This window comes from Malus domestica, chromosome 08 (genome assembly GCF_042453785.1).
Source record: "Malus domestica chromosome 08, GDT2T_hap1".
NCBI lineage: Eukaryota > Viridiplantae > Streptophyta > Magnoliopsida > Rosales > Rosaceae > Malus > Malus domestica.
In genome coordinates, this window is record NC_091668.1 from 3827487 (window position 1) to 3840060 (window position 12574).

The 12574-nt window shown below is 33.6% G+C and overlaps 1 protein-coding gene across 1 annotated transcript; it reads right to left on the reverse strand.

Moving 5' to 3' along the window:
* Nucleotides 1-1960: 1960 nt before the first annotated feature.
* LOC103440578 (aspartyl protease family protein At5g10770-like) lies at nt 1961-4373 on the reverse strand. The gene is made up of 2 exons (XM_008379277.4): nt 4152-4373; nt 1961-3405 (listed from the first exon to the last, which is right to left on the reverse strand). Exons 1-2 carry the CDS (start codon nt 4333-4335, stop codon nt 2096-2098), a joined length of 1494 nt encoding a protein of 497 aa, XP_008377499.3. The 5' UTR covers nt 4336-4373; the 3' UTR covers nt 1961-2095.
* Between the last annotated feature and the right edge of the window lie 8201 nt (nt 4374-12574).

Genomic DNA, 12574 nt, shown 5'->3' on the forward strand with positions numbered 1-12574 from the left:
GAGACAATTGAAAAAAATAATAATAATCTTCATTTGTATAATAACATGTGGCGTATCACTTCATGTTCAAATACACTGAAAAATCTCTTGACGAAAACATTGCTTCGTGTCGAATGCTAAGACTTGTGCGTTTATTGCACCTGACTAGCTCAGACTAAACTAGACTAGCTTGGCTTGGACTAAGCAATACTAAAATTGTGAAGCGTTTAGTGCAGTGTTAGATTAAGTCTAAATTTATTTTTAAATTAATTATAAAGACTAAATTTATTTTTAAATTAATTATAAAAACTAAATTTCACATTCTGATCTGAATAATTAAATTTAGACCTCCTCCAAATTCTTTTTTCTTTTATTTTTTTAATTGATGAAGTTCAATATAATCATGGTAATTCTAATATATTACAAATAATAATAATAATAATTAAGTTCATCAATTTCCCTTCTTCATGCCTCTCCATCTCTGTTCATCTGCCATAGCCTTGCTAATCCCATCATCATCCTAATTATGAAAACAAATAGTTGCAGACCTGTTTTCTCCCAACAGTCTGCAGATCTTAAGCAAAACACGACGCCTACCCAATTCCCATATCAATCCAAGAGGGAGGGAGGGAGAGAGAGAGAGAGAGAGAGAGAGAGAGAGAGAGAGAGAGAGAGAGAGAGAGAGGATACTTGTTAGTGAGAGAAGGCAGCATAGTTTCGCGTGGGACTAATTTAGACGATTTGGTGAGGCCCGAAGTCCACACGAGTTCGGGCTAATCTCATTTGACTTAGTCTATAGTCATACCAAATATGGTATATTAGTACTAGCTAATTCAATCCTAGCTAAGGATGTAAAACGAACAAGGTCGTAATGGACATGAATGTAGTGGATGAAAATTCTGATTCATTTGTGGTATTGAATTATCGATTTCAGTTATGTGCGGGGTTCTAACAGTTTAAAAATCGAAGACAAGTTTTTAATTTTCAATCCAAAAACTTCCGGAACCATACTTTCTTTTCAATTTTTTGATACTTTTAGAATACGTATTATCTCGAAATATCTTAGAAAATAATTTAGGTTCCTACATTTTACAAGTTTGACTCAGTCTATGTAGTATGTTTATAACAAGGAAGAAAATAGAATTTCTGCATTTAACAAATTTGACTCAGTCTAATAGGCAAATTTAAAGATACTTGAATTGGTTCGGCATCAACTGTCGCAAGCGTGAAGTTTGGTTTCTCGCTTATGTGCTATATGGATATGATCATGGGATTGCATGTCTTGTCACTGTTTCAATATAGATGGATCCAAAAATGGTTCACTGAATGAGAGCTTATTAATCAAGAACACATTAATAGAGTATTCATGTATTTTTCATTCCTAACTTGCACTACAAGAAACTGCTTTTTAATGACAAAATTTATGGCATTTAAAACAAAAATGTCATTAAAAGATCTTACCCATGATGGTTTTTTTTTTTTCAAATGATCTCACTCTCTCTCATGACATGTATTTTAAAAAGCGTCAAGGGTAAGATCCTTTAATGATGTTTTTTTTCCTAAACGACAGAAGTTTTACGTTATTAAAAGGCAATTTTCTTGTAGTGTAAGTGAGAGCACCTTTAAGAATTTAACCCCATTTTCATGAAAAATCAAGCTAATTTTGTCTTTTTCTCTATTTTTTTCTTTACTTGTTGCATTGATAATTTAATACTCATTCATGTTAACAATAATATGCAACTCAATATGATTTTAAACATGAGATCGGAAGTGAGTAAACAAAGAAGGGGGAGGAAAACTTAATAACTCAACTAGAATTTGTAAATATTTCACAAGATTAATATATACACTAAATTTTCAACTTGGAAAAGAGTGAGAGAGGGTATGTGCCCTCCCTCTCCTGACTTATACTTTCTCAAGCTCTAAACACTTGACCATATTCTGAGTACACCTCAAAATTATTCTTGACATACATACTCAATTACTTAATATCTTTTTTTGGTTGGGAAACCAATGTTTTATTTTTAATTTACTAGCTGTATTACTAACACATAACCTATCCACTTTGTTTAGTTGTATCAGTATTACATTTGTATCTATTGGTTCACCTAATGAATCATTGGCAACCAGCGGGGGCAAATCCAACCTTTCCACCAGCAACGTCATACACTACCTGCAACCTCTTCTGTTGAACGTTCCCAATAATCCCAACACTCCTATCATCTTTGTTTCCGGCAAACGCCAAGCAAAACTGCGAAGCACTCTGCTGAACTAATATTCCTGTTGCGTCCACGTCTACCGTAACCCCATTGCCAAACACAAACCCTATCTTTGGAAAGGTTATCGTTTTGAATCCATTGAAATCGTAACACGTGTCCAGCAGGGAAGAAATCGACCTAGCAGTTGGGTACCTCTTCATCGCTTCTCGAAATGCGTCCCGCAGCGCTGTGTACGCAGTGGCTGGGAGGCGCGTGATCACCGTCCCCGAGTCGATAATTGTTCCCGAAGTCGAAAATACCGAAGCCGAAATTGGCAGTTGACTCCCACCGATGTTGATACCGACCAGTCCGAGGCCGTAATACGACTCGCCTTGAGATAATGTGGTGAGCGGCACGAACTTGACGGCGTTATAACCTGAACGTCCGTTGTCGGAGTGGCCTAAGCTGAGGTAACCGGTGGAGCTTGAAGTGGAAGGGAGGCAGTAGGAGAAGAATCTCTTGTACTTCTGAGCGGTTTGTTCAACAAGGGAGATCTTGCTTCGACCGAGACCGAGCAAACCGGCGATGCCCCTAAATAAGCCTTGGTTATTCTGGCCGCAGCCGAAGACGAAACCAGTAAAAACATCTGTTGAAGTCAAAGTTAACTTCTCGCTGGCAAAGAAGCCGATTGTGAAGGAGCGGTCTCCATACTGTTGGCCGTAAACACAGGTGGAGGCGGAACAACCGCTAGCGACACCGGAGGCTGCAAGTTGAGAACACGCGGGGGAGTTGCAGGAGATGTTGGAGTAAGAGGTAGAGAGAGAAGGGTCGAAGATGGGATCTTTCTGTTGGTAACAAGATACAGAACATGGTCGGCACTGTGTCCAAGTGAGACTGCTGCCGGTGTCGAATACAAGCGAGAGTTGCTTCTGGGGAGAGCCCAAGCCGACACTGACGATGTAGTTTCCAGAACCAAGTACGCTGCCGGACTGGGCGGGAATCACTGTGGCGTCAGAATGTGCAAGTAGGTCGGGGATCCTGTACTTTTTGTTTGGGTAGTTGAAATGGGAGTGGATTGAGTTGACTCGGGCTTCGTCTTGGTTAAGGATTTGTGTGAGATATTCATCTTGATCGGCAGGGTTACTGTTTGATTTGGATTGGTGGACTTGGTTGCATGGGCCATGCTTGTGGACCACTTTCAGTACGGATGGCGCCTTATTGTCATGACCTGAATTGAAAAAATGTATAGGTGTGTCATTACATACATACTTAATAGTCACAATATATACATACATATATATACATACATACATATATATATATATATATATATATATATATATATATCTGTGTGTGTGTGTGTGTGGGAACAAAATGTTGGCACCGCTTTTTTTTACACTCATTTTTATATGAAGCTTACTTCGTAATGTATTTCAATGATCCAAGTCATCTATTTTTTAGATCTTCTTCAAAAGATTGTGTCTACCAAAAATCATCTAAATTTGAAATCATATGACCTTTGGATTAACGATTTAGGATTTTTTTTTTTTTTTGTAGAACCATATACGTCTATTTTCTTCTTTAAAAGATGGACGGTTTTGATGGTTAAAATACACAACGGAGTGGGTACATTTTAGCCATAAATATAAACATGCCAAAGGTGACGTTTTTAACATTAAGTGGATTTATTAGGAAAATTAAATTAAAATATGTTGACATGTAAATAATTATTAAAATACTGGCGTAGATAAGAATCAAAGGACCATGATAAAAAATTTCAATCGATGGAATTGAAAATGAGGGATTTAATCCTAAATTTTCTATAAAATATTTCCATGTACTTGCACTCATTCAACACCATGCATGCAATAATCTGTATATAAAGCAAGTAGAGTACGCTCCATTGAGAGATTAAAAAGACAACATCTGCGTGCATGGATAGAGGAGCTAGCTAGAGAGAAATATGGGATTAACCTTTGGTGGAGGGGCTGCAGGTGTTTGCTGGTAGAAGATAGTTGACTTCAACAGTATGAGTACGTGAAAGGAGGTGGGTTTTTGTATCTCTTACTGCCAAAGAGCAGAGAATTAGGCATAGAAATGCTGATAAACCAATGGAAAATCTAAGGAATGAGGAGGAGCTAGAAATGGGAGTTGCCATGGATAGCAAATTAGCAAGTCTTCTTGCTATTTCCTCTAGATTATGTTGTTCCTGTAACCATACGCTCTCAACCTTATATGCTAATTGGAAATTTGGAAGACATGCAGGGATGGCAACTGTGTGTTGTCGGGTTTAATTATTTTTCCGTTGAAAAGTACATAGTTTGATCAATTGGTAGGAAAGGGATCCTCCTTCCAACAAATTCATCAAGTTCGGGGATCCGGACCATTGAAATTTGATCTAACGGCTACAAACAGAGACCCGCTTTAAAAGTTATAATAACTTTAGCCGTTCGATTAAATTTTAATGGTCCAGATCGTCGGATTTGGTGAATTTGGTGGAAGATATCTGGAGATGATCCCTTTCCAAATTGGTAATCATAGTTTAAATATGATGGAAAATTTAATATTATTATATTAAATTTATTAATTGAGTGGAAATTAGAAGTAATGTCTTAGTAGCGGCATCTCAAATTCTATAAATAGGGAAGCCTCCTATAGTTATTGAACAATTTTTCATCATCTATATATTCATACATATACTGCACTAAAAGTTAGAGAGTCTCTTTTAAGTCCATATGAGAGAGTTTTCTATACAATCGTGGTTCAGTCAAGCATTGTGATATGGAGTGCTACTATTACAAAGACTTGGTCGTTGTATCTTGGGAGACAAGCGTTGGTCAACCATGAGCACCATAGTAGGGCGTAAACTTGTCTTAAGGGCAGAGTGTCCTTGCCTCGACCATATTTTAAAGTTTTTCTAATCCATTATATCATGTTCATTTAACATTGGTTACTCATGTGCATGCATTACTTTGATATATAATTGCATGAATTATTTCTTGATTTTCTATGTGATTATATAGCAATTAGCCCATATTTTTCTAACAATCTTAAGACATTTATTGGTTTGATTACTATGTTTGTTTGAGAATTAAATTATCCGTGATATAATAATACTTGGTCTTATGGGCATGATCTTTCTTTCAGACTTATTTCTATCATGTTTTGTCTCTATAGATTAATTTTTGTGGTAGAATTAATGGTCTGGTAAGTAATTTTCATGAGGTTGTGGCTTTGATTCCAAACAGTCTCGTCAATTTAAAGAAAACCATTTATTTTCTTAATTACAATTTAAATACATATCATATCTGATTAAAACTATCACATAATATGTCTGATGTGTCATTTAGTCCTCTATAGGTACAGAATTAACAAATATTGTAAGAATCTTAGGGGGTTTATTAAGATTTATATGGACTCCTGTTGAGTTTTAAAAGTGATGAACTTCCACGGATTTGGTAGAATTTGATTAACTATTTAAAACTCCATAAAGTTTCTTTGACTTTTAATGTACTTTTGTGGAAAATAATAAAGAGTTAAGTGATGGACTTTTGCAAAATTTTAGAGAGTACTCAATGCTAGAATATTTTAGGATTACATGATTTATCATGAATTTTTTTAATGACCAATTAATGAGGAAAAGGATCCTTGCCGGATCCATTTATAAGGAATTCCGTGATCGTAACTGTTCATCGTATATCGTGCGGTCAATTTTCATTATGTACTATTTATATAATTAATTTTAAATTTTAAATTTTGAAATGGTTTCTGATCATACGATGTACGATGAACAATCACGATCACGAGATTCCTAGGAAAATGATCTGTTGTCAGATCCTTTTCCAATTAATAAAAAGCATTATTATGTTTTAGTTTTTATTATTAAAATGGTGATCATGCTTATGAGGTGGTAGTAACAACGATGGTGGTGGAAAGTGTCACGTAGTACTTGTCGACAAGATGATAGTAGTAAAGTTGGTGTTTTTGGTGACTATGATAATAGCAGGGGTGGTGATTGTGGTGGTAGGTGGTGTTCAGGTGGTGGAGAAGCAAGGATGGCCCGGTGGTGATGATGGTCGTAAAGGTGGCAATTACGACCATGGTGATGCTAGTATAGGTGGTCATCATGGGCGTGGCGATGATGCTCATGGCAATGAGGGTTGCGGCGATGATGGATATGGTAAGGTGGTGGTGCCGACATGGTGGTGAACGTGGTGATAATGATAGTCATTGCATTATAGTGGATGGTGAAGTATATCCTCAAAAAATTGAGAAAAATGAATTATCAAAGTCTTTGGGGGAGAGGTTAAATTTTTCATGACAAAAAAATTACCATAAAAGAGGAAAGTCCATTAAAATCCATAACTTTTACAAGTCCTTTAAAATAAATGAAATTGAATACACCTAAACTCTGGCAAACTCACAAAAAGTTATAATTGAATACCATAAGATTTTCATAGACTTTTTAAAAGTTATAAAGGCTTTATCCAATACATGGGGACTTTCGTTGACTTCTTTAAAGTCTATATATATTTCTATTCATCAAACCTTAATAGTATTTATTGAATACCCTTTGGATTTACGAGTCAAGCAAAGTTCATCAACCTTCATATACAATACATCCCTTTATTGTACAAAACCGTCAATTTGTTTGAAACATATAAATTATTAAAAGATATTCTAATTTAATATATATTTTACAGAGATAATTTTTATATTGTAATTTAATAAATAAAATGTTCTAAATACATGTATATATATGAATATGATAAGAGTTAGTCACAAGGGCAATGGACAAGCCAGTGTACGCAGTAGTAGTGCACTAATTATCTCAGTGCACTTGGAAGTATTGCATACAACCAAAGTCAATGTCAAATTTTCAAAAGTACATTGATCACATGTATGAATTTTCATTGGGATATCCTCACGCGTAGTTCCAACTTCCACATACATGGATGCCCTTTCTAAGTCACGAGTCGTCCACTTATCTCTACCAAGATTAAGATTTCTTACAATTGTTCAATGTAACAAGAAAAGTCTGAACTTAATTACGAAATATATTGCTCACTTTGGGACTATTTTCAGAAATCAAGTGTCATCCATATCTACACACAGAAGTATTTCACGTAAACAATTGACGTCATTCTTGTGTATGACCCAAAAATTTGTATGTTTAATTATTATTTTCCAGTGTTTGATTAATATGTGTTAATTTTGGATTGATATGCCATTAATGTGATCAACATTTCTTTTTAAATTCACTTAGTACTACGGTCTGATGGTATTCCTCTTCACTTGTAAATGAGAGGTCTTAGGTTCAATTCTCACCAAAGACGAATTTGAACCACATTATTGCTAGCTTATTGTGAGGCTAAGCCTACTCTCTTCCCTTAGTGTAGATAATATCATTTATTAAAAAAATATTTCTTTTTAAAAAATACGGAGACATAAATCTTATCCTAATAATAAAATATGAAAGAATATAGGGCAAGATATAAATCTCATCCTCATCAAAACAAAAATAAATATACAAGAAAAATAAAAAGAGAGACATAAACTTGAGCCCTCTTGAAAACAAAAGAAAAACGAAAAGAAAAGAGGGAGATGAGCTTTTACTCTCATCAATTTCCAAAATTAATAGAAGTTAACAAATGTTTTGGATTTGACTCGGGAGTGGATCGAGTTGCCTCGACCTCGGTCTTGATTCAGGATTTGAACATGAGAGTCTTGGTTTTTTGTTGGTTGAGTTGAGAACATGGCCCATGCTTGTGTACCACTATCTACGCTGATGCCCTGTCTTCAATTGAAAAATATATTCATACATCTAAAAAACATAAAAGTTTAGATCGTTGAAGTTCGATGTATAATAAGCTCCATAATTAGTCTTCTTTCCACCAAAAAGTGGGGACCCTTTTGGATAAAGGCTGTTGAAACATGTATTATTACATTTAAATTCACATTTATATCCATGTTGTGAGTATTTTGAGTAAGATTTTGGTGTATTTGGAACCCTATTATGTGGTGTTACCATACCACTTAAATTTCTCCATAAGTGAAAAATGCCAATTATGTCGTCCACCATAACACATAAAAAGTAACACCACATGGCACGTATTTCAATTACACAAAATCATGCCTTACTGCAAGCCCTAGAAAATGATGGACCCAAAAACAATTTCACCAAAAAAAATCTTTCTAGCATTTAAAAAGCAATTTAAAACGAGCTCTAAGTTAATTCGTCGCTATTTTTCTTCATATGTACAATGAAATACCTCGGAGAAGGTGTTTTAGTATTACTGTTACCAATGTGGTTTACTTCAATTTTCGTCAAATTATTTTTCATCAATCTTTATAACTTGGCCTCTACATGTATGTCACTTTCTATCATAGTTTTCTTGTTATGTTCAAATTTCACTTTTCTTTGTTTGGATGAAGAAAATAAATTTAAAATAAAAGTCAAAATTCATATATTAGCATGCACCAATTTTCTTGTTTGGATTCATAAACATAAAAAAAATTACCATGAAAGAGCAAAGTCCATTAAAATCCATAACTTTTAAAAATCTTGTAAAATAAATGAAATTGAATACACTTAAACTTTTGCAAACTCATAAAAAGTTATAATTGAATACAATAAGATTTTCATAGACTTTTTAAAAATTATAAAATGGCTTTATCCAATACATTGTGACTTTTATTGACTCTTTTAAAGTATATTTATATTTTTTTCGTCAAACCTTAAAAGTATATATTGAATACCCTTGGATTTAATAGTCAAGCAAAGTCCATCAACTTCCATATACAATACACCCCTTTATTGTACAAAACCGTCAATTTGTTTGAAACATATAAATTATTAAAAAAATATTCTAATTTAATAGATATTATACAGAGATAATTTTTATATTGTAATTTAATAAATAAAATGTTCTAACCACATATATATATATATATATATATATATATATATATATATATATATGAATATGATGAGAGTTAGTCACAAGGGCAATGGACACGCCAAGTCAATGTACTTGGAAATATTGCATACAACCAAAGTCAATGTCAATTTCCAAAAGTGCATTGATCACATATGAATTTTCATTGGGATATCCTCATGCGTAGTTCCAACTTCCACGTATATGGATACCCTTTCTAAGTCATGAGCCGTCCACTTATCTCTACCATGATTAAGATTTCTTACAATTGTTCAATGGAACAAGAAAAGTCTGAACTTAATTACGAAATATATTGCTTACTTTGGAATTACTTTAAGAACGTGTCATCCACATAAACACACGTAATTACGAAATATATATATATATATGAATATGATAAGAGTTAATCACAAGGGCAATGGATAAGCCAGTGTACACAGTAGTAGTGGACTAATTATCTCAGTGCACTTGGAAATTGCATATAACAAAAGCCAATGTCAAATTTCCAAAGTGCATTGATCACATATATGAATTTTCATTGGGATATCCTCAGGCGTAGTTCCAACTTCCACATATATGGATGCCCTTTCCAAGTCATGAGTCGTCCACTTATCTCTACCAAGATTAAGATTTCTTACAATTGTTTAATGCAACAAGAAAAGTCTGAACTTGCCCCTTAATACTACGGTCTAGTAGTATTCATCTTCACTTGTAAGTAAGAGGTCTTAGGTTTGATTCTCGTCGAATGTGAATTTGAACCTCATTATTGCTAGCTCATTATGAAGTTAAACCCACCCTCTCATCTTAGTGTAAATAATATCGCTTGTTCAAAGAAAAAAAAAGTCTAAACTTAATTATGAAATATATTGCTCACTTTGGGACTACTTTAAGAAAGTGTCATCCACATCAGCACACAGAAGTATTTACACGTAAACAATCTACGTTATTTTTGTATATGACACCAAAATTTCTATGTTTAATGATTATTTTTCAGTATTTAATTGATATGTTGTTAATTTTGGATCGATATGCTGTTAATGTGATCAATATTTCTTTTTAAAGAAATACGAGTACATAAACCTTACTCTAATAATAAAATATAAAGAATAGAGGGCGAGACTTAAATCTGACCCTCATGAAGGCAAAAACATAAATACAAGAAAAATAGGAGGGAAGTCATAAACTTGATCCCTCTTGAAAACAAAAGAAAACAAGAAAAAGAAAAGAGGGGTATGAGCTTTTTATCTAATCAATTTCCAAAATTAAATAGACGCTAACAAAGGTTTTGGATTTGACTTGAGAGTGGATCGAGTTGACTCGGTCTTGGTATTGATATAGGATTTGAACGTGAGAGTCTTGGCTTTTTGTTGGTTGAGTTGAGAACATGGCCCATGCCTATGTACTACTTTCTACGCTGATGCCCTGTTATCGAAACGACCTCATTGAAAAATATACTCATGCGTCTAAAAAAATATAAATATTGTGGATCGTTAAAGTTTGATGTATAATGAACTTCATAACTTGTCTTCTTTTTTACCAAAAGGTGGGGACCCTTTTTGGATAAAGGCTCTGTTGAAACATGTATTATTACATTTAGAGTAATGCTAGGGAGACTAAATTTGTAAATAAATTTTACAAACTATATGATATGTCACCGATAGCAATGAGAACATTTATTAACGCGTAAGTTATAATCCAATAATCAACTTCCATGTCATGTAGTTTATAAAAAAAATTCTACAAATTTAATCTCCTTAATATTACCCCCACATTTAACTTCACATTTATATTCATGTTGCGAGTATTTTGAGAAAGTTTTTGGTGTATTTGGAACCCTATTATGTGTTGCTACAATATCACTTAAATTTCTCTATAAGTGGAAAATATCAATTATGTTGTCCACCATAACACATGAAAAGTTACGCCACAGGACAAATATTTCAATTACACAAAAATCATGATTTTCTGCTGCCTTGAAAAATCATGGACCCAAAAACAATTTCACCAAAAAAACTTTCTATCATTTTAAAAGTACTTTCAACGGCTCGGATTATTTGATCTTTAGGCTCAATTTTTTTAGATTTGGAGAGGATCTATACTCTTTTCGCCAAACTGTTTTTCATCAATTTTTCTAACTTGGCCTCTACATGTAGGTCATGTGCTATCATAGCTTTCTTTTTATGTCCAAATTCTACTCTCTTTTTTTGTTTGGATGAGGAAAATAAATTTGAAATTGAAATTTAGACAAAAATCATAATTTATGTATTAACATGCATTAATTTTCTTGTTTAGATTCATAAACATAAAATTTTATAATTTCCAAGTGAAAAGAAAATCTCGAAATTTAGGACTTCAAATTCTCAAGTTTAAATTCTATGTAATAGTTGTCATTTCTAAATTTTCATTAGTGTAAGTTTTAACAACTAAAAATAAAAATAAATAAAACTAAACTATTAGCGACCATCATTGTCAGTCCCATCACCATTGTCGTCGCCGCCACCACCATTAATTACCAGCATCATCATTGCCACAATCTCCACCTACCATCAACATCGTTGTTGGCACCACCACTTGCCATCACCACCATTCCCACCATTGCTACCCACCATCACCACCACCGATCATTGTCATCGCCGCCGCCACCACCATCATGACCAATTATCATCACCGTTGTTACAAACACTCACCCACCATCGTCATCGCCATCACCGTCGACGTTGCCACCATAACCCACCACCTCTGTTAGTACATTTCCTAACTATTATCTCTCGTATATACACATTAAATTTTGTACTTGAATTCTCATGTCCATTTAACGCCATAGAAGAAAATTCACAAATTCTAAAAAATAATTTTAAAATTTCTTGAAAATTAATTTCTCATCCAAACTTATTAGAATTGTGGTAATCTTTATTAATTAATAAAACACTCATTGTCAACCAAAACCCTATGAAATTACCAGTTTAACCTTCTAATTAAAACATAACATAAATAAGAAATATGATGCAAAAATGTAATTTCACACAACCAAATTTTACTGTTTTTTTTTCTTTTCAAAACCTCACCTACATGTAATCCTAACATATTTCTAATTATAAAAATAAAATAAAATAAAAAAACTTCTCACTCCCACATTCTCGATCACTCTCTTCCTCTCTCCTTCTATTTCAAAAACAAAAATAAAAAAATTTCTCACACACTTTGTGTGTGCCCATATGCTAGTATCAACTAAGTGAACCCAAATTTTTATTGATGAAAGTGTTGGAAATTTTGAGTAGAAATTTCTTGGTACCACACCCAAAAGATTTCCTCACTTTATAAGGTTTTGTCCCTTATAGAAAGTAATTGGAGTAATAAGCCTTGAAGAATAAAATTGGGCTCACCCTTGGGGTTGAGCTTTGGGGTGTACTAATTAATTGGTAATTAATATATATAATCAATTATCAAAAGATGGGCTTT

Bases quoted from the DNA above. Each gene is read 5' to 3' on its own strand.
- LOC103440578 (XM_008379277.4), bottom strand. From the start codon at position 4,335: ATGGCAACTCCCATTTCTAGCTCCTCCTCATTCCTTAGATTTTCCATT. The intron at 3,406-4,151 runs GTTAATCCCATA...TTTTCAATTCAG, and splicing joins CTGCAGCCCCTCCACCAAAG to GTCATGACAATAAGGCGCCA.